General features: G+C 38.2%; 3 protein-coding genes across 6 annotated transcripts in view; 2 read left to right on the forward strand and 1 right to left on the reverse strand.

The window, feature by feature from the left end:
- Positions 1-792: 792 nt before the first annotated feature.
- On the forward strand, positions 793-2814 carry LOC110846410. Of its 3 annotated transcripts, none has more exons than XM_022093155.2 (8): positions 793-922; positions 992-1191; positions 1265-1366; positions 1441-1840; positions 1909-1997; positions 2076-2232; positions 2309-2443; positions 2516-2814. In XM_022093155.2, exons 4-8 carry the CDS (start codon positions 1517-1519, stop codon positions 2663-2665), a joined length of 855 nt encoding a protein of 284 aa, XP_021948847.1. In that variant the 5' UTR covers positions 793-922; positions 992-1191; positions 1265-1366; positions 1441-1516; the 3' UTR covers positions 2666-2814. The 3 variants fall into 3 exon arrangements, with proteins under 3 accessions (XP_021948847.1, XP_021948848.1, XP_035705937.1); XM_022093156.2 differs by having other exon boundaries at positions 1270-1366; XM_035850044.1 differs by having other exon boundaries at positions 868-1191.
- Positions 2815-11740: 8926 nt separating this feature from the next.
- Positions 11741-21694, forward strand: part of LOC110847622 (discoidin domain-containing receptor 2) — a 61009-nt gene continuing 51055 nt past the window's right edge. Inside the window, exons 1-2 of the mRNA XM_022094598.2 lie at positions 11741-12735; positions 15678-16082. Of these exons, the coding sequence (XP_021950290.2) occupies positions 15995-16082 (88 nt within the window). The 5' untranslated portion in view covers positions 11741-12735; positions 15678-15994. The remainder of the gene's footprint in view (positions 12736-15677; positions 16083-21694) is intronic.
- LOC118434786 lies at positions 17326-20787 on the reverse strand. 2 transcript variants are annotated; one of them, XM_035849027.1, is made up of 8 exons: positions 19898-20787; positions 19171-19823; positions 19037-19102; positions 18861-18971; positions 18731-18799; positions 18447-18652; positions 17761-18363; positions 17326-17680 (listed from the first exon to the last, which is right to left on the reverse strand). In XM_035849027.1, the coding sequence occupies exons 2-8, from the start codon at positions 19223-19225 to the stop codon at positions 17390-17392; spliced, it is 1401 nt and encodes a 466-aa protein (XP_035704920.1). In that variant the 5' UTR covers positions 19226-19823; positions 19898-20787; the 3' UTR covers positions 17326-17389. The 2 variants fall into 2 exon arrangements, with proteins under 2 accessions (XP_035704920.1, XP_035704921.1); XM_035849028.1 differs by having other exon boundaries at positions 19171-20787.

The following is a 21694-nucleotide window of genomic DNA, read 5'->3' on the forward strand; positions in this document are numbered from 1 at the left end:
TCCCCAATCCGTCCACTCTACTTTCCTGAGATGCACGACGCTACATATATCTTTAGCAAAACGAGACATTTCTCGTATTTTTTCGAAATATTTCTTAAAGTAACTAACGATGAGTATTCAGAGGAGCAGGTGCGCCCTACAAATGTTACATGATTGGGTTTACGTTTGTCACACAATCGTCACATTGCCAATTAACTATAATTTATTGACAATTACATGCAAGAACTTGAAGAATACTTAGAAGTACAATGATTTTCAGAGAAATTTTACATGAAAAGATTATATTCACGAATTTCTGGAGTAGAGATGTTAGTTTTGTAAGTAAACTTTTTTGTATAACAGGTGAAGAAGTTTGAGCGTTGATTAAAAATGTACTGTTATAAATTCTCTACAGAATCTGCAGAGTGTAATTAATTAGCTGTAAAGCTTGATGAAAAATGGAAGAAGGCTAGCAACTTTTTTTCAATCAGCAAAAAAAGAACTTTCAAAGGAGCAAATGTATTGTCTCATTGCGAAATTCTCCTAGAGTTGAGCCACCTGTGATTGCCTTATGTTGGAAAAGCAAGATAAAAGCATTTTTTTGGAGTCACATTGAAAAGGTGATTCTAATTAAAATGGCGACGACGAAATGATAATAGTCCACAAAGTCTTTTTGCCAGGCAATTGTTAAACCAAACAATAACACAACATTTATAATATCAACAACATCAATTAATTAATCACTTTGAAGATGGATAATTTTTTGCATAAGGTTGTGCCAATGCAAGGCAAGAGTTTACTCAATTGGAGAAAGTCGGAAAATGTGAAAATGAGGGCAATCTGAGACGCCGTTGGAGGCCGGGAATTCTACTTTTGCCGTTCTCAGTCCACCCAAAACCAAAACCTCACAACCAATTTTCCGGTGCTTTGCTGATCATCTGACGTAATAATAGTTAACAATAATAATAGGTAATGATTAAGGTTATAATTAATTAACAAAAGTATTCCTCAGGCACTGACCTCGAACCTCGAATTGTAACCACGAAATAAATTAACATGCTTCGCTGCCGAGTTAGTTGCAATAACAGCGTTTATTTTGAATGGAGAAACGTGACTACGTGAGTGCTCACTTCAGTTCCTTGGACTTTCATAAAGCGATAGAGTTCGAGAGGATTCTGAAGATCGAATTGGCGAAATATCACAATCAATTTGGTAACTTTTGTATTATATCAAATGGGGAGATATTTTGATTTACTTGGGGGTAACTGAACTTTTTACTGGCCAGAAAAGAAACCCTGATACAGTCCAACATTTAATGAAGAGTCGTAGCTCACACTACTATCTACATAGTGGTTTGCAATAAAATCAATTTCAAGTTCGTTTTTAGGTAAGGTATTGTACGGATTAATGATTCTAAATTCTACAATGTTAGCAATATAAATGCTAATTTTCTTACTCTAGGAATTATATATACTCGTCTCTGGATTGTGAAGTACTTGCACCTGTTGTTTTCAATTTAAACATTTTATGTGTGAAAATGTCGAGAATTTATGGAAAGGTGGGAAAAACTTTGCCAAGTTATTTGAGATCAGCTTCGCAAATGAGGGCACCCGTTTCTTCGATTAAGACAAACTGTCACCAAGATATTCAACCCTGCCATCATCCTTATCAATCTGAAGAGATGTCGTATTTTTCGAGGACATCTTGGTGCTCTATTCACTCAGTGGCTGCCACAAATCCAGAACCCGTTGATATCAAGGCCTCAGGGGCCCAATCTCCATCCCCTAAAGCAAATCCTCCCTCGGATGAGAAACCAAGCTTTGACAAACTCCAAGAAGTTGAAAAAACGCTAATAGATTCTGTAAGTGATTCTCAACATCTAAACTTTTAATTAAATATGGAAACAAATTAATTACTGTTTAATTTTAGTTGTCAAACATATTCCTACGGCCGATGAATTACAAAATTTATCGTGATGATTTATTGTTCATTGATAACATACGTGGTAAACGAACAACGTAAGCCTTTAGTCTTAAGAATATATATATATATTGATTCTCACAGATGTAATATCTTTATATGTCCGATTTTTTAAGGAATCTATTCCAGTATATTCAACAGGCAGCTTTGCTTCGGGCTGCTGGCCATGTAAAATTTGCCTTTGTGAAGTTCATCATCCTCAACACCGACATATCCAAGGAAGAAGGAAGAATCACAGTGAGATGGAAAATTGTAGGAATTGGAGCGTTACAGGTTTAAATTGTTATCAAATATTGAAACATACATACATCTGAAAATTAAAATCATGATTTGTTGAAATGGAAAAAAGGTAATGCTACAATTCTGGAAATTTAAACTGTGGGACTGGAAGGGAATAATGGAACGTCAAGGTACATGGTATGACGGAGTTTCCTACTTTGACGTTGACTCTAACGGATTAATCTATCAACACATCGCGGATAAGGTTAGTCATTAAGTATTGCATGGTGCCAGTATTTTGTGGTTATATTTTTATGTTTATGCTCTTTATGCGTAGATGATGATAGACAAGGATAAGGACATTCTCGTAAAAACTCCCAAGACGGTTTTAGCCGCAGGATTGTTGGCAGCCTTGTTATTTCCAGAATCTAGTCTTCATTGTAGCAGCTCAAAGTACTCTCCAAAGTCAATCACGCTACTAATGTAGTGAGTATAGTAATATTATACGTAGAACCGTAGAAAAAATATTTGCATTTATTATGCTTTGTATTAAATTGAGACAAACTAGTCGCTCATGGAAGATTATGGGCGTCCCTGTCATCTTGTGAACAATAAAACATCCGTTAAATCTATGTATTCAAGAAGTATTTTATGCAGCTTGAATTCTCCTCAGATATCATGTACAGGTTACTTACGCAAATCAAACTTCCCATGCATGTTTATTCATTAAATTGTATTCATAAGATTATTGGTATATCATAGAGTTCATATGATTATCAATTATACGTAAAAGAAGAATGTTGAAAAGCTGACTACAAAGGAGTGATGCATGCTTTTTTGCACTTACATATATACATATGTACCATTTGAAATTTTGTAATTTTGAAAAGCTTTTATTATGAAAGGAAGGGTACAAAAAACATCTGGGTGGAAGATGAGGAAAGCTCAAGTTTCAAAGTTACCATGCGATGGCGACTTGAGTCAGTTTTTTGAAATGACGGCTGACTTGACTTTCTCTTCCTTATGAACGAAGGGAAAGTCAAGTCGGATTGCACAATCCGATAGTCCTGTTGAAACTGATAAACTGTAAGTTGTGTCTGCTGCTGGATGAATACAGATAAGTGACACTTTATCCTTGCATACAAACCAACGACTCGCTGAGTTTTGATTAAATTGTGGTAATATTATGCACCTGTCTAGATACTTGAATTTTGTACATAACCGCATGCATATATTTCTTTCTGTTGTCAAAACTCATGACCCATTTTTTACACACATACGTAGATAGGTGAATACAATTCTGCTAAAAGATGGCCCAAATTAATTGTCCCTATGAAATGCACCCATCCTTAATAACATAACTTACAACTATTACCAATTTAGAAATGTGCGTACATATTTAGTACACACCGTGTGTATGTTCTTGCACATTTTGCTACGCTTGGACGCATCACAAATATTTTGATGTTTCCCTATTTTCACCAGGGACTTATTAGACTTGTGTCGACACGTCGACAATTGCATACGTGATTCGGTTAATTACCATACCATCACAACTGGAATTCCTCTCGGAACAGAATGCGATAAGTATATACACATGTGTTTAACAAACACTGTGATGTATACCCACAAGAGCAAGTTATAAATTGTCGAAAGTTATTGCAAAAAGCGAGCGTTGCGTTGCGGCAATAATGAAATGACTGGTAGTAATTAATTTCAGGGAGGAAAATACATAATGATAAATAGAGGTTCTCCCCATATGTGGCACGGGCAGGTCATTACGGATGAGGCGAGTGAGCAAAGTCGTTAGGAAATGCCACAACCACAACGAGCGAACCACAACCATAAGCTGAATTTACATAAATCTTTGGCCACTAAAATTGTCCAGTGAAGTGGACAAAATGAAGGAAAAACTCCGTGTACTAAAGTATGCACAATACTACCAAAAAATAACACAAAACTGATTCGCTATGCTATCTCTTCGTGAAATAGCTGTGAAATGCATACACACAAGAGGCAAAGAAGACCAGGGATGAAAACGTGCTTTGAGTTAGAGTTGCCTCCATAGATGAGATGATGATGACCCGACGTCATCTCCCTCCAACAGTCCGTGCCTCTTGTTCCAAGTTGCTCATAGGGCGACTTCCACGAGCTCGAAGTCATTCGTGACATGACAGGATTTCTATTATGAGAAAGACTTTTACACTTTCTCGAGACTTGCATGTCAACCCCTTTGACTCGGTTGTTGGCACGAACAGCACAAAAATGATGCCTTTGGAGAAAGCAAAAGGAGATTCTGAAATTATATAATGTGCTGTGCTGCTCCAAGCCAGGAAATTAAAGATGAAACTGATTATAGAAACGATATTGTGCTTATTTCCTTGTCCTCATTCATAAGTAGACGTGTAACCTCAAACTTGGTCTCGTCTTCTTTCTCGCTCTTTATTCCAACTTCTCTCCACACAAAAATCCTGATGAATGGTGGACGAACCGAGTCCTTGATGCATAACCAGTTCTATGCTCTCCTGGTCCTCCGTAAAAACCATGTCGGTGGAAATTGTATCCTCTCCAGCAACTCAAAGGAGAGGAAATAGATATCTTTCTGCATTTCTACAACTTAACGAGCTCCACGAGAGGGGGTTCACAATATCAGTTCATTACTTCCTGTCCATTACGATTACTAATGTTTTATGAAAATTATTATGAGAGCCGTTCCCTTATCTGCACAGGAATGAAAAAGCAATAATGCAGATGAAATGCTGCCATCCAACCCGTCTCAGCCGGCTTTAAATATACATGCAAACTGTGACTTTTTCAACTTTTCATCACAAAGAGTTAATTGGAAATTCCCACGTAGTTATCATAAATATATGTTATTGACGCTCGCGAATATTTCCGAAAATATTAACGAGCAAAAAAATAAATGAAATTCTAAAAATGTCCACAATGTAAAGGAAAATATGTTTTCATTTCATCCACAATTTACTGTATGTAAAATTCAATGTGTGAACAGAAATGTTTGATTTGCATTCAAGTCTGACAACATTTTTATTAAAATCAAAAATCCACATCATACATGAATCAAAGTCATATCGCATCGTCGGAAAGTTTTCATCAAAGAAAGCGAGGTTCACCTTTTCTTCTTGTTTGTAAGCTTTCATCCTATTCAGAAAGTGGCTTGGGTTTCAGTAGAGGCTTGGGTTGGTTGGGCAGTATGAATATGTGCTAGTAGTCTCGACTGCAGTCATTTCATTTCGCTGAATGACAGTCCCGAAGACGACAGTCCGGATGATTGCATAACAGCTAATCCCGGTTCCGGTCCTTTGCTGCAGGGGAGAAATTCTTCATGATTTCTATGATACTCTTCTTAATGTCCTTCCATTCAATCGCCAACTTTTATCATATGTAATTCGGAGTCGGAAAAGGACAGATTATTGAACAGCCTGCTTTCTACTGGAAGCTGGGCTAGTGCTAATAATATCATTCTTATTATGCTGCTGTTGAAGAGATGAGCACTGAATTGGAGAAGATGTGGCTTCGCTCCGAATCAATACAATGCCGACGGAGATGATCTTCAGCAACATAAAGGGTGACTGACTTATTAGCTCGCCTCAGACAATATCAAATCTCATGGTGGACTAAATGTCAGATAATAAAGCTCAAGTACAGATTGCAACATCCAAATATAATTGTATTCAAAGCTAACAAACTCGAGCAACACAATGGAGCAGCGAAAGCTTCCAATTAGTGATGAAAATTCTGCATTAAATATGCTACAATATAAATCCTAAGACGTCTAAAACCGTCAACACTAAGAATTTTACAATTTTGACCTTTGATACTAGGTCATCGCAGGTTGTTTATAATTACCAACGGTATAAAGTTTATACTATAAACCTTAATAATACTATCAGTTCGACTACCACATAATCTCTTTGTCATCCAAAGTATTATCACTAATGACCTGGCGACGTGAACTTTTACCTAAACTGCAGGTTAACGAGGTCCCTTACTTAAAAAAATTTGAGAGGGGGTTGATATCCGAAGAAATTCTGACGCGGTTCATGTGGACGGACGGGCAGACAGACTGCCAATAGTAGACCACAATAAGTAGTTCCTGTTCCTTGTGGTACAGAATAATCGATCGGCAAACTATTTAATTTGATTTCAAATAGACTAAAAACATTTTGTTAAATATGTCAAAATACAATTACAGTATAACCTGCAAAATTACCTGGCTAAACATCCTTTACATTTGTATAATCTTCTGGTGTTTTTGTTATTATGTAAATACCATCTCCTGCAATGTAATAAATTTCTATATGTATCATTTATAAAATAGGCAAACCTTTTCGTGAGCAGGAGTATAATTTTTTTTTATTGGAAACCTGTAATATGCATGCCTTCTCTGTAAAGTTTGTAATAAGCTAGATTTTTCTCTCAAAAGACCTTCTTTTTAAATAATCATTGTGAAGCAGCTTTTAATACCCTTCCCCCATTGAAACGATTATACTCAGGATACCAATTTAGCATTTCATCATTAATGAATCAACATAAGGTCTGCATTCGTACTTTTCGTATAACGCATATATTTAGGATACACGGAAAGCAAATAAATAGGAATTGTAATATTGCAATAATATTCATTACGACGACATTTGAGTGCAAGGGTTATGTCGGAGTTGGAACCAATGTAGCCCGTTTGGCTTGAAATTCTCAACGGAAATTCTCAACAGTGACTGGGTTTAACTAAATTGAGAAAGTTTGAACAATGCTTGTCATGGATTATTGTTTAGAAGAACGGGAGCCAGACCTCTTCAAAATAAGCCACTTGCTCATTTCACCTATACTCGAATTTGTCCTTGGTCGAGCTGTTCCACCAACAACGTCTCCTTCTCCTTGCAATATATTTTCTTATTAGGAAATTATTTAAAGTGCTATAAGTTTTCGAAATGTTTCTCGCCCTTTCCCCCATTCAAGAGTTCCTCCACTTGCCTCCAAAGTGGAAAGGTCATTATGCATGGTTTAGTTACTCGGTTTATTCATTTACTGCTCAACAATCCTTATGAAGTTGTAGCTAATTCAAGTAAATTGATGAATATTACAGGAATATGAATTATGCATTAAGCCGGTGTTCTCTAACGCACAAATTATGACAATTCTGCTGTGGAGGTTGGACATAATGCCACAATTGAATCAATTAATTGATTCAATATTTGTTCAATAATACTAAATTGTTTGATGTCCTACTTAAATAAACCTTGACTTTCTTCACTATGCTATTTTTGAAGAATAGCTATTTATATCCAGAAATTGCATCTCTATCTTTAGTCATGTAACATGACTAAAGTTTTCTCTAAAATCTGCAAAATGTGACATGAAACATGACCCAAGTTTATAAAATTATGAATCTGTAATAAACGATCTGCTCAGAATATCCAACATTGTATTCAATCTTTTGTGGTGTTCAAAATTATTAATTTAAAGTCCTTATCAGAACTCGTGACGTGAAAGGCTTGTTGTATTTATAATTCTCTTAACGATTTGCTGCACTGCTATTATATTCAAACTACACTGGTTGTATTTACAAGGGTAGCCGTTTGCTAGGGTCGGCACACAATAATGAGTGTTTGCAAATTAAATCAGGCTCCCAATCGACCTATTTAGCTTCGATGTTAACAAGGCTGACTTGTAACAGAGCCTCAGTTTGCAAGCAGGTTTTGCATAAACCAAGAACAATAATTAGCAGGGTCTGTATCCATGTAGCTCTGAAACTGACGCAGACAACGTTAATATGTTGGGACAATAGACGCCATTTAAGTTCACCCTAAGTCAAAAGCCATGACTTCCGGAACAAAGTTCTCTTTTCACGCTTAACCAAAGCATGTTTCATCTCATACAACATTGTTTTAACCGTCCACGGTCGACAGCCGGTAAAAGTTACCCGTCCCATCTAACACTATGTGTATGCAGTTCCCTTGCCTGGGCTAATTCCCAACTAATGACCTTAATAATCTGCTTTCTTTCAGACCCATTCGTCTCGGATCTCATCATCTTTCGTAATAACGACAACAGAACGCAATATAGAATTTCCTTGCTCTACCGATTAAAATTCCATTTTGTCTTCTCAAACATGAACGTCAAGTAGACATTTTATGTAAGACGTGAGCCTATTATCAGTAGTACGGATAATGGGAAATACAATTCTCAAGTGTTTTTTTCAGGAGAGCAACTACATGCTATGCATAACCTTTGCACTGACAATTTACTCATACATATTGATTAAAACCTTTTGTCATGAATGAAACTATGTGCATGGTACCTAGTTGGTAAGCTTCATGTTTCTCTTTGTTGTGAAAGAATGCAAACAGGTCATTTGTGACTAATGACTGCAACTCTCGAGGCTTCCTCTCCTAATTTTATCTCGCATTTTGAAGAGGCCTCCCATGAGTCAAGTTGTAGATAACGTGTTTTTCATGTTACGAGAGAGCAAGTTTCAAGGAAAATTCCCCACGGGGACTAAAAATGCAAGAGTTGATTCTGTGTGAATGTAGATTTCAAGCCCCAATTCCAGGGATATTTTAATGATAAAGACTCACAAAGGCAGAGAGGACTTGAAATCACAAAGTGTGAAAAACGTCTCTGGTGGAAGATAAAGAAGATAAAACACTTAATAAGTTGAAGATGACAGAATTTCAGCAGGAAAAAGAAACTGGGAATTGCTTTGCTAGAGATCGGACAGCCGCTTAGGCTAACATCGCATGAACTATATTTGTGTCATATTTATAAGGACGTAATACCCGAAAACTCGAACGAGCAAAATTGGAATGCTTGTTGAATTGAACCTGAAAAGAGATGGTGAAAACTTTGCTTCTTCTTGAAGTCATCATCATGATTACTCTTTCAGTGTTGATGTTAGTATGACCAGCTATTTATGAACCAATTCAACAACTCGAAACTCCCTTGAAGCAAACTTTTTGCGACAGTGGCAACTTTCTTTTATACTTCCCTTTCGCAAAATGAGCTTGAAGGGGAATTGAGCGGGTTGAAAAAATATATGCTCTCGTAACGACAAAGTGGAAATAAGCTCATGTATGCTCATATGTATATACACATACTGCAAACTGCCTCGATGTTTTTCTCAGGGGCAAGAACACGGTACTCTTGTACATACATATATTGAAGTATAAAAGCCTTAACAAGACGCAATAAGATATCTATCTTGATATTGCATAGACCAGTAAAAAGGGAATTTTTTGACCTGTGGTTTCTGCCCCTGTAAGCGAACAAGTATAATGGACGTCCCAAAATGTATAGTGGGAGCGTTGTCCGTGCTGAAGTGAGACCTTCTGACTGAGTCCTCGTAAATATCACAAGAAAGTTTCAAGACAGCCAACTTGGGGAATATTTCAGGCATTTTCTGACCACAGCACCACCCTTTGCCTTGGATTGTCCGCCGCAATATATTTGCAATGCAAGAAGTGCAAAAATTTTCTTGCACCGTGAATTATCTATATTATGCATGCATACATACCTATGTATAGCATAACTTTGAGATAAAATGACTGGGGAGGTTGAAAAGATGATCCTGAGGCTAACCTACATATCTAGATTACACATCTACATCTGTGGCAGCATAAAAGTTGATCAATATTGTAGATCACAATTAGTAGTAGAAATCATATAAAGATTCAGATGGCCTTGCAAAAGAAACCCATACATTAAGCACATTGAACGTACTCGGACTACCACGCATTATCCCTTTCGAGAGCATCGCTAATAGCACTTGGACTTGTTTTATGAACACCGCTGTCGTACGATTCAAGGATACGAAACGTTAGGAAAACCGGGCAGAAGAAGGGAAGTGCAAAATAGTACATTTAAGGGCAGTTGTGTTGCAGAGTAAATTTTACAGCTTGAAGTTCTGCCCATATATATATTATTTATTTGCAAATATAATGCAAATTATATAAACCGTGGCATTCTGCCTTAACAATATTTTTAACTTTTATATGTAAATTGTATTTGTTAAAAGCAAAGTTCTCAGTTGGTAAAGTAATAATATCACATCATTTTTCTTTCTTAGCCCGACAATTTGTCCTCCACATATTAGGGAAACTTCAGACAAATAAAAGTGCCAACAACTCGAGTTACGAATTCAATCTCACCATTGTAAAAAAATGTTTAGAATTGTGCTGTAATTCGTTGAACACTTGGGTTGAGTAACTCTGAGTCCCTCCAACTTTTTATCATTAGTGTAAAGGAGAGGAACACAAAGTTACAAGTGGTTCACTTCAGATTCAACGACATTTTGCGAAAACATCAATGCACAGATCATCGTGAAGGGTGAAAGTTATAAACTTATTTGAATATTTACCTGATAAACTCGTATAACAACCTGAGAGCAAAAGAAAGAATGCGCAAATTCCTTTTCATTCTTGGAGCTTTCCTGCGTTGCTGGCCATTTCCAATACCTCTGCCATCAATATAATAGTTGAGTTTCAGTTTTCAATTTTTTTAGCTCCCCAATTGGGAAGATCTGGAGTTGAACAGACGATGGACGGTTTTAGACCACCACCATGAACTTGTGCTTCCTGCATCATTACACAAAATCTAGTCGAGTCCGGTGTTTGTTATGTTAAACGACCGAGACCACGCCGTTTAGATTTGCTGAATTGGAAGAAATTGAGTTAGGTAAATGCTCGTGGGAATGAGATAAATGTACATTTTATTTATTTGAACCTGACATTCACCATCGTCGGGACTTAAAATGTATTACATAACTTTGGACTTTGCCTGAGTCCACTTATTGTTGGACATGCTGACTGTTTGGATTTAGAGATATATCGACTTTTCCACTGCCTGTACTGCATGTGAAAGTCATTCGCTGAGGGATGACCAAATACTAAGTATTTGAAAAGACATCCATCAGTTAAGCAGCTCTGATCTGATAGCTACACGGACTTTCAATAATACAAATGGAAAGAGTTAAAAGCCAAACTGGGATTAGTCGATTTAATTCTGTATACACGTAATATTGGCTGGTGTGGTCCTATGGGAGAAAGTATAAAAAAATTCAGTCATAAGATGAATAATAAACCGGCTCCGCGTCTGTGATGGTTTTTTGAGTAGGAGAAATGGACTTGGTCAAGTCGTTAAAAGAAATTATTGCTACACTTTCAAAATTCTTCAAATATAGATTATACAAATGCATTTTAGAAAGTACGTCTGTGACAATAAGTACTTTTTAAAAAGTTTGTCCATAAAACAGGCGTTTATGCATTTATTTTCCATATTTCTGTGTAGGATTGAGTTTAATTGTGGTATGTTTTTAGTGAAACTAATCAAATGGTTAGAAATTAGCAATAATCTACAAAACTGTTATTGTGCTCAAGTTGCAATTGCTCTTAAGGTTGAGAAGTAATGAGGTAATTGGGAATATTGCATGAATTGAATGTGAGATAGCAAACATGCGCTCAAAATGAGCTTGTGCTTTCTCAAAGTGTAAAACTAGTACCCGGACGGAATCCGAGCCCCAGTCTCAACTTACCTTTCTCTCCAATCGGTCGTTGGGTCCTCCTCGTTCTCCAAAAAGCTTCGCCTACTCAGTCTCAACTTCCAGACGTGGCTTGTCAAAGAAATTCTCAATTGTCAAGAATATTTCGGTAGTTATAACCTATCGGAAAATCAACGACGTAAATAAGGTCACCCTTAAACTCAATTTGAAACCAATTCAAACGGTTCTCTGTACGTACGTACATTTATAATATTAATTTGAATTAAATACAATAGTGCATGTGCTTTGTGTGGGCGACTTTATACATTAGTGGGATTCCCTAAAATTGGACCCATAAGTCACATGCATAAGCTGTTGCATAACTTTAGAAAAACTAACTTTTTGTAAGCTAAACGGAATGAAATGTCATCTGACTTTGTCGCTGATCTACCAACCCTTGAGTTGCTGCATATAAATTGTGTTGCATAAAATAATCCTGTGTGACAGTGAGACAGTGAGGTGTATGACATCACAATTACGACAGTGTTTTATTGCGTGGCTTAGATGAACAATTTATAAGTGTACAGCAAGTAAAAGGTCAGCACATTTTTAACAAAAACTTGCACTTCAAGTAATAGCAGATATCAGCCACAGACATCCACATGCCATTTCAAGCTCTAACTTAATTGTTTAAAGACTGGAAAGGTTTGAGAGACCACTTTGTAACGGACAACCACAAAATTAATACATTTATAAAATCTGATTAAGAAGGTTTAGTGAAAGCCAACACACTCCGCAAGAAGCTGGTGAACCAATAAATTTAAAAACTTTGGGGTGACGTCCGTATGTTTGAAATCTGCCAACTTTTTAGGGGGCTGATAACTTTCTCGGTGGAAGATTTGCAACATTTATTCACTCAACTCAAACCAAAAAGTCAGTGAAGCAGAACTCAAACTTGGTGCAAGTTTCCATATTCCATAATTTCCCCTCCAGTGAAAGTGAAAATAAAAGTGGCAAGTTATAGAAGAAAGCAGGCAAACTACAATTTCTCATCGGTTTGAGTAAGTTGAACCAAGGAGGTTGTTTTACTACAACTGTTTTACTACTTTCCTATGCATCTGTCAAATAGTTTTAGTGTTCTCCATTACATCCGTATGTACATACGTGTGTATCCAGTCTGTGTGACTTTCTCTTTTGGAAACGACGGCAATAACCACATACCCAATAATCATACATGTGTGCATAGTCTTGGTCTCCGTGTGCTCGATTCGAGGAGAGCTTGAAATAAATGTGAAAATCCAAGCGATGCGTTTTCATTTCATACGATGCATCAGAAGTTGGCATTAAACATAACGAGAAAGTTGTACACACAATCGTAATCGTAACCCAAGGATTTGTTTTTTGGGGGATTATGTAGTCAACATTTCTGCAGACGGCGGTACTCACGTTATAGAAATGAAATGTGGTTTCGCCTGAACTTATCCCATATAGAGTTTTATGATTACCAATAAATACAAAAATCCTGTTGTGTCGCTCTAAATTTTATTTACAACCTGACATTGCAAAAGTTACAGGGTTGCACGGAGAGATGCTGGATGATTATGAGTACACGCATGTATTGACTTGCCATACAAAAGTAAATAAATAGGTTTTCTGTGAACATAATTTTTTACATGGATGGGTTTGGTAAAATAAATGAGGAATGCCTGCAATGGCATTAAAACTTTCCCTTTGTTAAATGTTAGAGTTGAGCTCGTGCATAGATTCGACGTTTTCATAGCTGAGTAACATGTTTCCTTACAAACGTGGATATATTGCTATTTATACATATCGGGTGGAGAAAGCAAGTTTGGCTGCGTGCAAACTTTTTTTATACGTTTCGTTACTGAAATTTGGTTTCTTTAAGGGTTAAGATAATATTATTTGTATTGTGTTATTGGATTACTTAACCACATAAATGTCCGGAAGATTGATGAGTATGAACTTGCGAATAAATGTGGAAATGACTGAATACACGTTTCCCCAAATACAAAGACGAATGGCTTCATGTCGTTATAAATATAAATTCCGGGTTTCTGTCTGACTTTATAAATGCTTAATGTGGCTCTCAATAAAAGAAAGTGAGTCGAGAAGGACACGATATTCGAGTTCTTGGTTCATTTATTTCAAGTCCAGCTCAGGTTTCACTGGTGACTTGGTGGGTGTAGATTACCAGAAGAAGGAACACACAAATAGCACATTTTGTCATACAATATTCGGCTGTCTAGTGTACACAAGGAGATTGGTGGAAAAAGCAAATGCTCTTAATTACTTGCCTGTGCGTATATATACATCTGAACATTTGCCGTCATATTGGTCTCGTTTCGAGAATTTCTGATGTGGCCCCGCGTCCATGTCATTTATCAATTAACTTCGGCCACAGGACATTAGACTGTAATGTGAAACCCAATGAATGAATCGATGGGTGAAAGTGGCATCCATTATGATTTGTTGCAAGTCAATTTTGTTGTTATTGCATTAACTACATGTACTCCCTCATTTTGGCCCAACCAGTAACTTTCTCTTCCTCTTCTCCTGCTAACTTTCTCCAATTTAACTTAAGAATAGCGGACACGATGTTCTGTATAATTAAATTACACAAAACAAATAGGATAGTCGAATCAAATTAAGGCGACTAATTAATTTAATTCACTTAACATGAGCTGATAATTATATTTTTCTTCATTGACTAATAGTGGGGAAAAATGTAATAAAATGCGTGCCTCACGTGTCAATGCCAATAAACCGTATTGCGAATACGTACATCTTTATCTGTCACGACAATGATGAGGGGTTGACAACTGATAACGGAACGTGGTGGTGACGGACATTGACGAGTCCTGCGTCGGTTAGGATTTTTGTAGTGTGGAAAATTCTTTCAGTAATCGACCTGAAGATATTGGCAGTTTGAGTCATGCACCCCCCAGAACGAATGAGCGAAGGAAAAGTTGATAGTGCTGGTGGTCTGAAAGTTTTATAGCCCATAACTCCATACTCATCTGCTGGAAACGCTCCTATGGTGGGTTTACATGAATAGATTTTTATTCAAGATTTTAGTCTCGCATTATTCTTCACCATTTTCTTCTTAGGCAGCAGTTTTGCTTGTTAGAAATGGCGCATGTAATGGGGACGGTGGTGGTGCAAACATTTTCCTGTTGAACACCCTGCCTGCCTGTCTATCTATCTGTCCTGATGATGTGTTTCCCATTTTCATGTATGTTTTATTCACAATATTATTCCCCACCATCGAGAAGGCACTTCGTCTTCGTTCTCCATGCTAAACAACCGCAAAGGTCGCTTTCTCCTGCTCATGGCACAACAGCGATGAAAGTTTTTATCTCGCCAATGCATCCCAAGTCCCAGCCAATCTCTATGCCGTATATTCTCCTTCGCCTATAAAGTCAAGCGAATAAATAAGTTTGAGTATATGTAGAAGGAAACGATGTTTTAACAGCGAAATGCTCGCATAAATAGCTATAGTGAAAGAACAGGCATAAAATTTAAGAGGCACACTTTTCATCTTTTCCCTAAAAACGACAAAGAAATTTGTTACGGCTTGCTGTTTTCTTCATGTGTGTCTAATACCTACATATTTATCTGCGGATAGCATGCACTTGGATTTACTAATGGGTGGACGATACCAAAATCACAAACACGTATATATATCTACATTCGTACATACATGTATGTATATAAAAGTATGTGATAAAGGTGCAATAAAGGACAGGGTATGGTTACTTGGCATAAAATGAACTGGGTCAATTCTGCGATAATCTTTTCTTAAAAAACCAACTGAGAATCATAATTTGAAGGGAATTGAGAAGGAGTAGACCAGCGGAGCAATAAATGAGGCATAGTCTCTGAGGAGCTATGCAGGTGAGGGGTGTCAATGCTAAGAGAGATACGAGTCTCTTGGACAATTTCCGCATACCATTATTCACGTGGAATTTTTCCTTTACCACAGATGAGCCAAGAGAAAGCTGTCGTTCCATTTACACAGGCCTTGTGACATTGCCACACTTTCAAGACCGAGCAGAAGACCGGGAAGTAGAAGAGTACAAAATTGCGGAGAAAATCAAACCTTTTGGAAGTCTGGAGAGAATTTTGGGCTGGATCAGAATCTGAGTGGATCGTGAAGGGAAACCCAGGGAGTCGAAGTTTGGCCGGTGTACATACATACGTACCGACAGACTCTGCTTTTACCAACTACTTGGTGTGTCTTGCATCAAATGTGCCTAAAGGGTCTCGGTGTGAAGACGAAGCTCAGGAACCAGAGTTGAGATGGATGGATGGATTTTCCAGTTCCTGTCGACTCTCCTCTTCTCCTGGGTCCTGCTCCCATCACACATCTACGGAATTGGCGACACGCGTAAGCACTTTAAAACTTTCTCTCGCTCCTTTTCACAAAACTAAAACCAAAGCTCGGGAATTTTCTTGCATAAAACAAAACTTCTTTTCAATATGTCTTCCTCGCTCGAGCAATACACAAATCAACACAGTAAACCAACCAAATAATTCCAAGTGGGATTCAAATCACTACTACTCGTGCTCAAAGTTTTCCCCAAAATAGAAAATACAATGCCTGGAACAGCAATAAGTGTACGTTTTACTTACTATTACTGCGTCATGGTTAACGTTGTTTTGAGGAGCAGTATCCTCATTTCATATCTCGATCCTTTACAAATAAGTAATACTTATTTGTGATTAATTTCTTTATATCATTATTTTTGAGGAATTATTAAGGGGAAATAATTATTTTTATTTTGCCCTAGATTAATTTCTTCAAGTTTGAAACATGCCAAAATTTAAAGTTTATCAATTAATAAATCGTCGAATCTACTCTAGAAGTGGATTATTTAATGAATTTGGACTACTTTCAATTACAATGCGTAGAAAACATACTTCTGTATTATTGAATTTCTCTGTTAGACATATTTGAGTTTCACTCAATGGCGTTGCTTGTGCCTGGAAACAAAATTGAACTATTTAACTTTATCATGATTAAACAAGAAGGCTGACGACAATTTGAGAGGTGTGGAAAGAGAGATGGGAAGAAATTCGAACAATTTCCGGTTGGAATGTTCTCTCGTTTGTTTCTCTCTGGATTTCTCTCTCTAGCCGATGGCTGAAGTGGAAGAAAAGAACAAATCCGAGGTAGGCATGGAATGGTATAAGCTGGCTGTTTGTGTGTGTGTGAGGTGGTGATAATGGGAGTGGTGAAATGCCGCTTGATCCCCTCTGAGCAATATGTCACGAGAATTTTGAATTGAATATCGTCAATTTCCTTGCCAGTACGAAAACCGCAATCCGACAATCCTCCTTCCTTTCTAGCTCCAACCAACTAATTCCAGCAGAAGTTCCCCCGGCAGGTTTAATGAGATTTCGAAATCTCAGCATATGCAAATAAGCAGTGTGGGCTGCATAGTAATGAGTTGCTTTCCTTTTGTTTCACTCTTTCCAATGGAGGATCACACGGCAAATATTCATTCCCGTGTTCCATCCTCGAGCATTATCATGCTCCACGTCTCCCACTGCCAAGCCGCAACATCAGCCAATAATGTAATGTTCTCTGAAAATGACGGTTGTTGACGCTTATGTGGGGATTTCAAATTTTATTTATGGAAAAGTGAAAACATGAAAACATGAAAAAAACTAATGACCAGAAATTTGTCACATCTATTGCTCTTTCCAAGTGTTGTATCCCTGTCCAAGACTTGGAATGACTTTCTTCTTAATGTAACTTTGCTTGATTCCATACGGGATGTCTGCGAGGTCAACGAATCGTGCTCCTTCCAGTGGGTGTGGTTCATCCTCCTCATCCAAAGCTTGGAAAATCCAAATTCCGTCTCGTGCCTTCTCCCGAGCTTCCTCCTCCTCGATACCATCCTCACCAATTTCAGTCTCTGGGCGTGTCCAAATAAACCTCTCCTGACCTAGATGGAGACGATTCCATTCTTTCCCGTATGCCTATGAAGAAAAATAAACACAAAATATAACATTAAGTTACAAATATCCAACATTTGGAAACGAAAGTAAAATAAAAGTACCAAAATATAAGCTTCACCCTTGTGACGAGAGGCCAAAGAATGGCAACGGACTGCCAAAACCTCGTGGGTGTGGTTATTGGAGTCGGCAGTCAGTTGGAAGACTTTTGATCGTGGGTTGGTCATGTGACCTAATCTGCTTGTCACGTATCCTGAATTATTTTTGGCATCCCATTGGCCAGGGTAGATCAACATTCCAAAATTTGGATCACACAAGTTGGCAACTGTGAGAGGTCCAACATTTGGAGAGGAGACATCTATATAGAAAACATGAGTGTGGGGGGTTTCGTCTCTTTTCTTGGCCTTCGCTGCAGCTACCTCTTCTTTGCGTCGAGGAGTTTGTTGGAAAGCTACGGTGGCGTCGGAGATATTTTTTCGCCATTGGTTAGGGAAGTCGGACTTGCAATAAGAGTTTCGCCCATTAGCTTGTTTCATTGCGAATCCAATATTTGGAAGCCAAAAGACGTCTCTAGTTGGATGATACTCCACCTCGTCGCAGTATTGCAGAAATCGGGGGTGGTGTTCCTCAAATGAACCCTTTGTTGTCCTCTCAAGCCAATCACGGAACTCCACCCTCCGTGCGTGCTGATCTGGGTCGAGAGAGTACTAAAAATAATTATAAATCAACTAATTAATTAAATATTCATCCAAGTATTGGAACCAACACTACATATTTTTGTATGACTCACTATTTCGGCGTCTCTAGCGTTGGTGGGGGCGCTGACACTTGGGGGTAGAAGAGCCAAAGGTGGGGTGGTCGCGGTCACCGAGTGAGTTTGGGGCGCAGAAGTTGGACGTCGTCGAGGAAGAGCCGGAGAGGAGGATACAGAAGATGATGGCGCCGAGAGTGCCGGTGGGGCGACCCTTTTAGGTTTTTTCTTGGGAGGGGCAGCTGCTATAAATATCAAACGCCTGTTTACATAATTAAGACAATGTCATCCAAATGTTGGACCCAGAAAAAATAAATATTTACCATCCCGTTCCTCTCTCACATACTCTTCATAAGAGTCGTTTATTGCACGCTCAGGATCATATCTTTCAACTAAAAAAGAATAGGGGACATTAATCCAATATTTGGAAACAAAAGAAAAAGATTTGTTTACATTCCGGCTCCTCGACGGAAGAGGGTGCTGTAGCGGTCGCGGTCGCGGTGGAGCGAGAATGTGGCACAGAAACCGTGCGGGATGTGGCAGGGACAGATGAAGAACGTTGAGCTGTAAATACAACAACAATGCCATAAATATCCAACAATTGGAACTCAAAATGATCATTTATTTACCAGTAGACTCCACTAAATAGTCATACATGGTTGGATACCACTTGCCTCCGACCACAACACCTCCATCTAAAATAAACAAGTAAATATTTATCTAAAAATAGTCCAACTTTTGGAAAGGGGACAAATTAACTTACTCAGATTATCATGGTCTGGCTTCCCACCACCATCACCCCCTTTCTTATTGTCCATTTCCACTAAGAACTTATACAGCTTCTTCAAAGAGAGAGAGAAAGAGACCTAGGGCAGACTTAGGGCCAGTTAACTAAGATACTTTTCAGTCTTGGAAGCACTACTTAACGTACTTTTGGTGCATACAAGTCATTCAGAATTTCAGATGTCAAGCTTAAATTTTGTCATTGGTGTCCGTGCTTCAAAAGTGGATATTTTTTATGATAGTTGTATTGCACTTGCCGATATGTTTACTTACACTGTCTACAATAAATTTTTATTCGCAATCTTCGGACGACATTGGAGACAAGTGAACGGATCTGCTAGTCAATTCACATCCACAATGGAGATTGATTCACATTGGGTATTGCCCTCCATTGCTGGTGAGGGCTGAGGGCATAGCGGGGATAAAAATTTTCTCCAATTTCTAGAATGCTACAATTTAGACCACCAGCATTCTTGCCGTGCCCTCGTATCCTTTGAGGTTGGAAGTTTGTAGCATCGGTTTGTCGGATGCTGAAAACACATTGAATTTAAGAGCAGCAACAGTGAAGAAACTCGGGCCCAACGTTTCCATCCATGTGCACTTTATTTTTGCAAACTGAGAGTGAGTGACGGACTGAAAGTGTACAAAACATTTCCAAATAGATACACGAAAGAAATTCAATTTCACTTTGACTCAATGCTGCTCACACTTCCTTGGACCACCATCAACAGAATGGTGTACTCCTCGCACCAACACCACGAAAACCCCCACCAGCCCAAGAGTTTCGAGCTACGTATCCTGCCGCAGATTCCACAGTGCTTTATTTTCTCTCTCCCCAAGTTCAACAATTCTCCAAGTCCAGCGCACTCTTGGTACATTGGCACTTCCAACCTCTTAGCCAGTCATCCGTCCTACCTGCTGATATTCCAAGAGCAAACTTTCACCCAGAGGAAAGTAGGCTGAGCTGGCTGGAGCGAGAAAGAGAGAATGATGCGTAAGTGTTTGTCTCGAATTGTGGTGGCTGATGGTTGGAGTTTCTTTTTCTATGTGTTGCATTGTGATGCTTAGTTGGCCCATTCTTTCGTGGCTGCATTGTGTAGGTGAAACTGCCAATGATGAACTCTCTCCATTGTTCATCATGACAATCAGTCCCAAAGTGTAGTCGACCCCTCCTCCTCCTGAATCTTTCATCACGTTCCTTACAGTCTCGGAGTGAAAAATTGGAGGAATTACAAACTTTGAAAGAAAGTCTAGGAACGGTGTGTTTCTATTTTTAAACTAAACTTTTTTTACCCATTACATGTACAACTGCTCAAATTATGTTGACCTCGTTCACTTAAGTATTGTACACTTGATGGGTGAATAATGTAGTGAAACTCGAAAACTATACCGCAAGTATCAGAAGGTTTTCTAACCTGTTTTAGCCAAACAAATTAATGTACCCATTTATGATGGCGACGATGCGTCAGAACCCATCAGTTTGAAAATATTAGTTTGGAATCCCATCGTAGGAGATGGCTCAAACAATAACAATGTGTTCCAAGGTTTAAAGTTGAATTTAACTAAAAATAATAACAATGAGCTGAACTTTCCAGAACAGGAGCTTATAATCCGTTGATAAAGTCTAAGGCAAACAAAAACAGTCGTGTTATCGGAACGAGAATAATAAGAGGATTTGGAGGAATAATAAATTTGCACCTGTTTTAACTACCCGTTTTCTAGGGTTCAAAGCAAGTGGGTTTCTTTGATGAATTAGATCGTGTACGAGAAGAGAAGCCCACCGGTCTACGATTAGTAAAGATTCGTTATTTATTTACGATTGCTGCTGTTGTAGCTCATGTCGTGACAAAGTTGCTTCTTCAATTGGGGTCACTAATGAACCGCTGCTGTGGAGGAAGATGGATTATCTGACTTAGGTTTGGCTTTGTGGGTGGAAGTTAAATGGGTGATAGATTTGGTTTCCTCAAGACGATTTACTTCCATTCTACGCCTGTCGAAGCTCAGGTTGTGCGGGTCTTATAGAACATTAAAAAACAAGATAGGACTCTCCGATGGGTGAGAATGTGTTGTAAGAAGGAAGTAATTTTCTCCAGGTTATCTCACTAGCGAGGTGTGGCGGAACACTGAAGCAGCTAAGCCGGGGAAATTAAGAAGATACGGATTTCTTTCCGGCTAAAAGTTTTGTCAGTGACGGATGGATGGATGAAAATAAAAAATTGGCCGGAGCCGCGTTTAACGTTTTTTTTTTAGATCTGATGTGTTTGACCACCCAAGATTTTGTTGGTTTCGTGTAGTGACCAATGTCATATTTCCTGTAATTGATTGTCTAGTAAATCCATCTAGCATTGTATTTACTGTGTCCAAACATGTATTCAATTTTTAAATAAAATCGTTGACCTAATAATGCGTACATAAATTTTGAAAGACAGTCTTGCGCAGGATGACTCATTGGACATGATTAGGGCCTTTTTGTCTACTTGCAATTTGTCCAAGTTGTATAAGGA

This window comes from Folsomia candida, unplaced genomic scaffold, assembly GCF_002217175.1.
Source record: "Folsomia candida strain VU population unplaced genomic scaffold, ASM221717v1 Fcan01_Sc003, whole genome shotgun sequence".
Lineage (NCBI taxonomy): Eukaryota > Metazoa > Arthropoda > Collembola > Entomobryomorpha > Isotomidae > Folsomia > Folsomia candida.

Bases quoted from the DNA above. Each gene is read 5' to 3' on its own strand.
- LOC118434786 (XM_035849027.1), bottom strand. From the start codon at position 19,225: ATGGACAATAAGAAAGGGGGTGATGGTGGTGGGAAGCCAGACCATGAT. The intron at 18,972-19,036 runs GTAAATAAATGA...TTGTATTTACAG, and splicing joins CTATTTAGTGGAGTCTACTG to CTCAACGTTCTTCATCTGTC. The intron at 18,800-18,860 runs GTAAACAAATCT...ATTCTTTTTTAG, and splicing joins TTCCGTCGAGGAGCCGGAAT to TTGAAAGATATGATCCTGAG.
- LOC110846410 (XM_022093155.2), top strand. From the start codon at position 1,517: ATGTCGAGAATTTATGGAAAGGTGGGAAAAACTTTGCCAAGTTATTTG. The intron at 1,841-1,908 runs GTAAGTGATTCT...GTTTAATTTTAG, and splicing joins AAAAAACGCTAATAGATTCT to TTGTCAAACATATTCCTACG. The intron at 2,233-2,308 runs GTTTAAATTGTT...AATGGAAAAAAG, and splicing joins TAGGAATTGGAGCGTTACAG to GTAATGCTACAATTCTGGAA.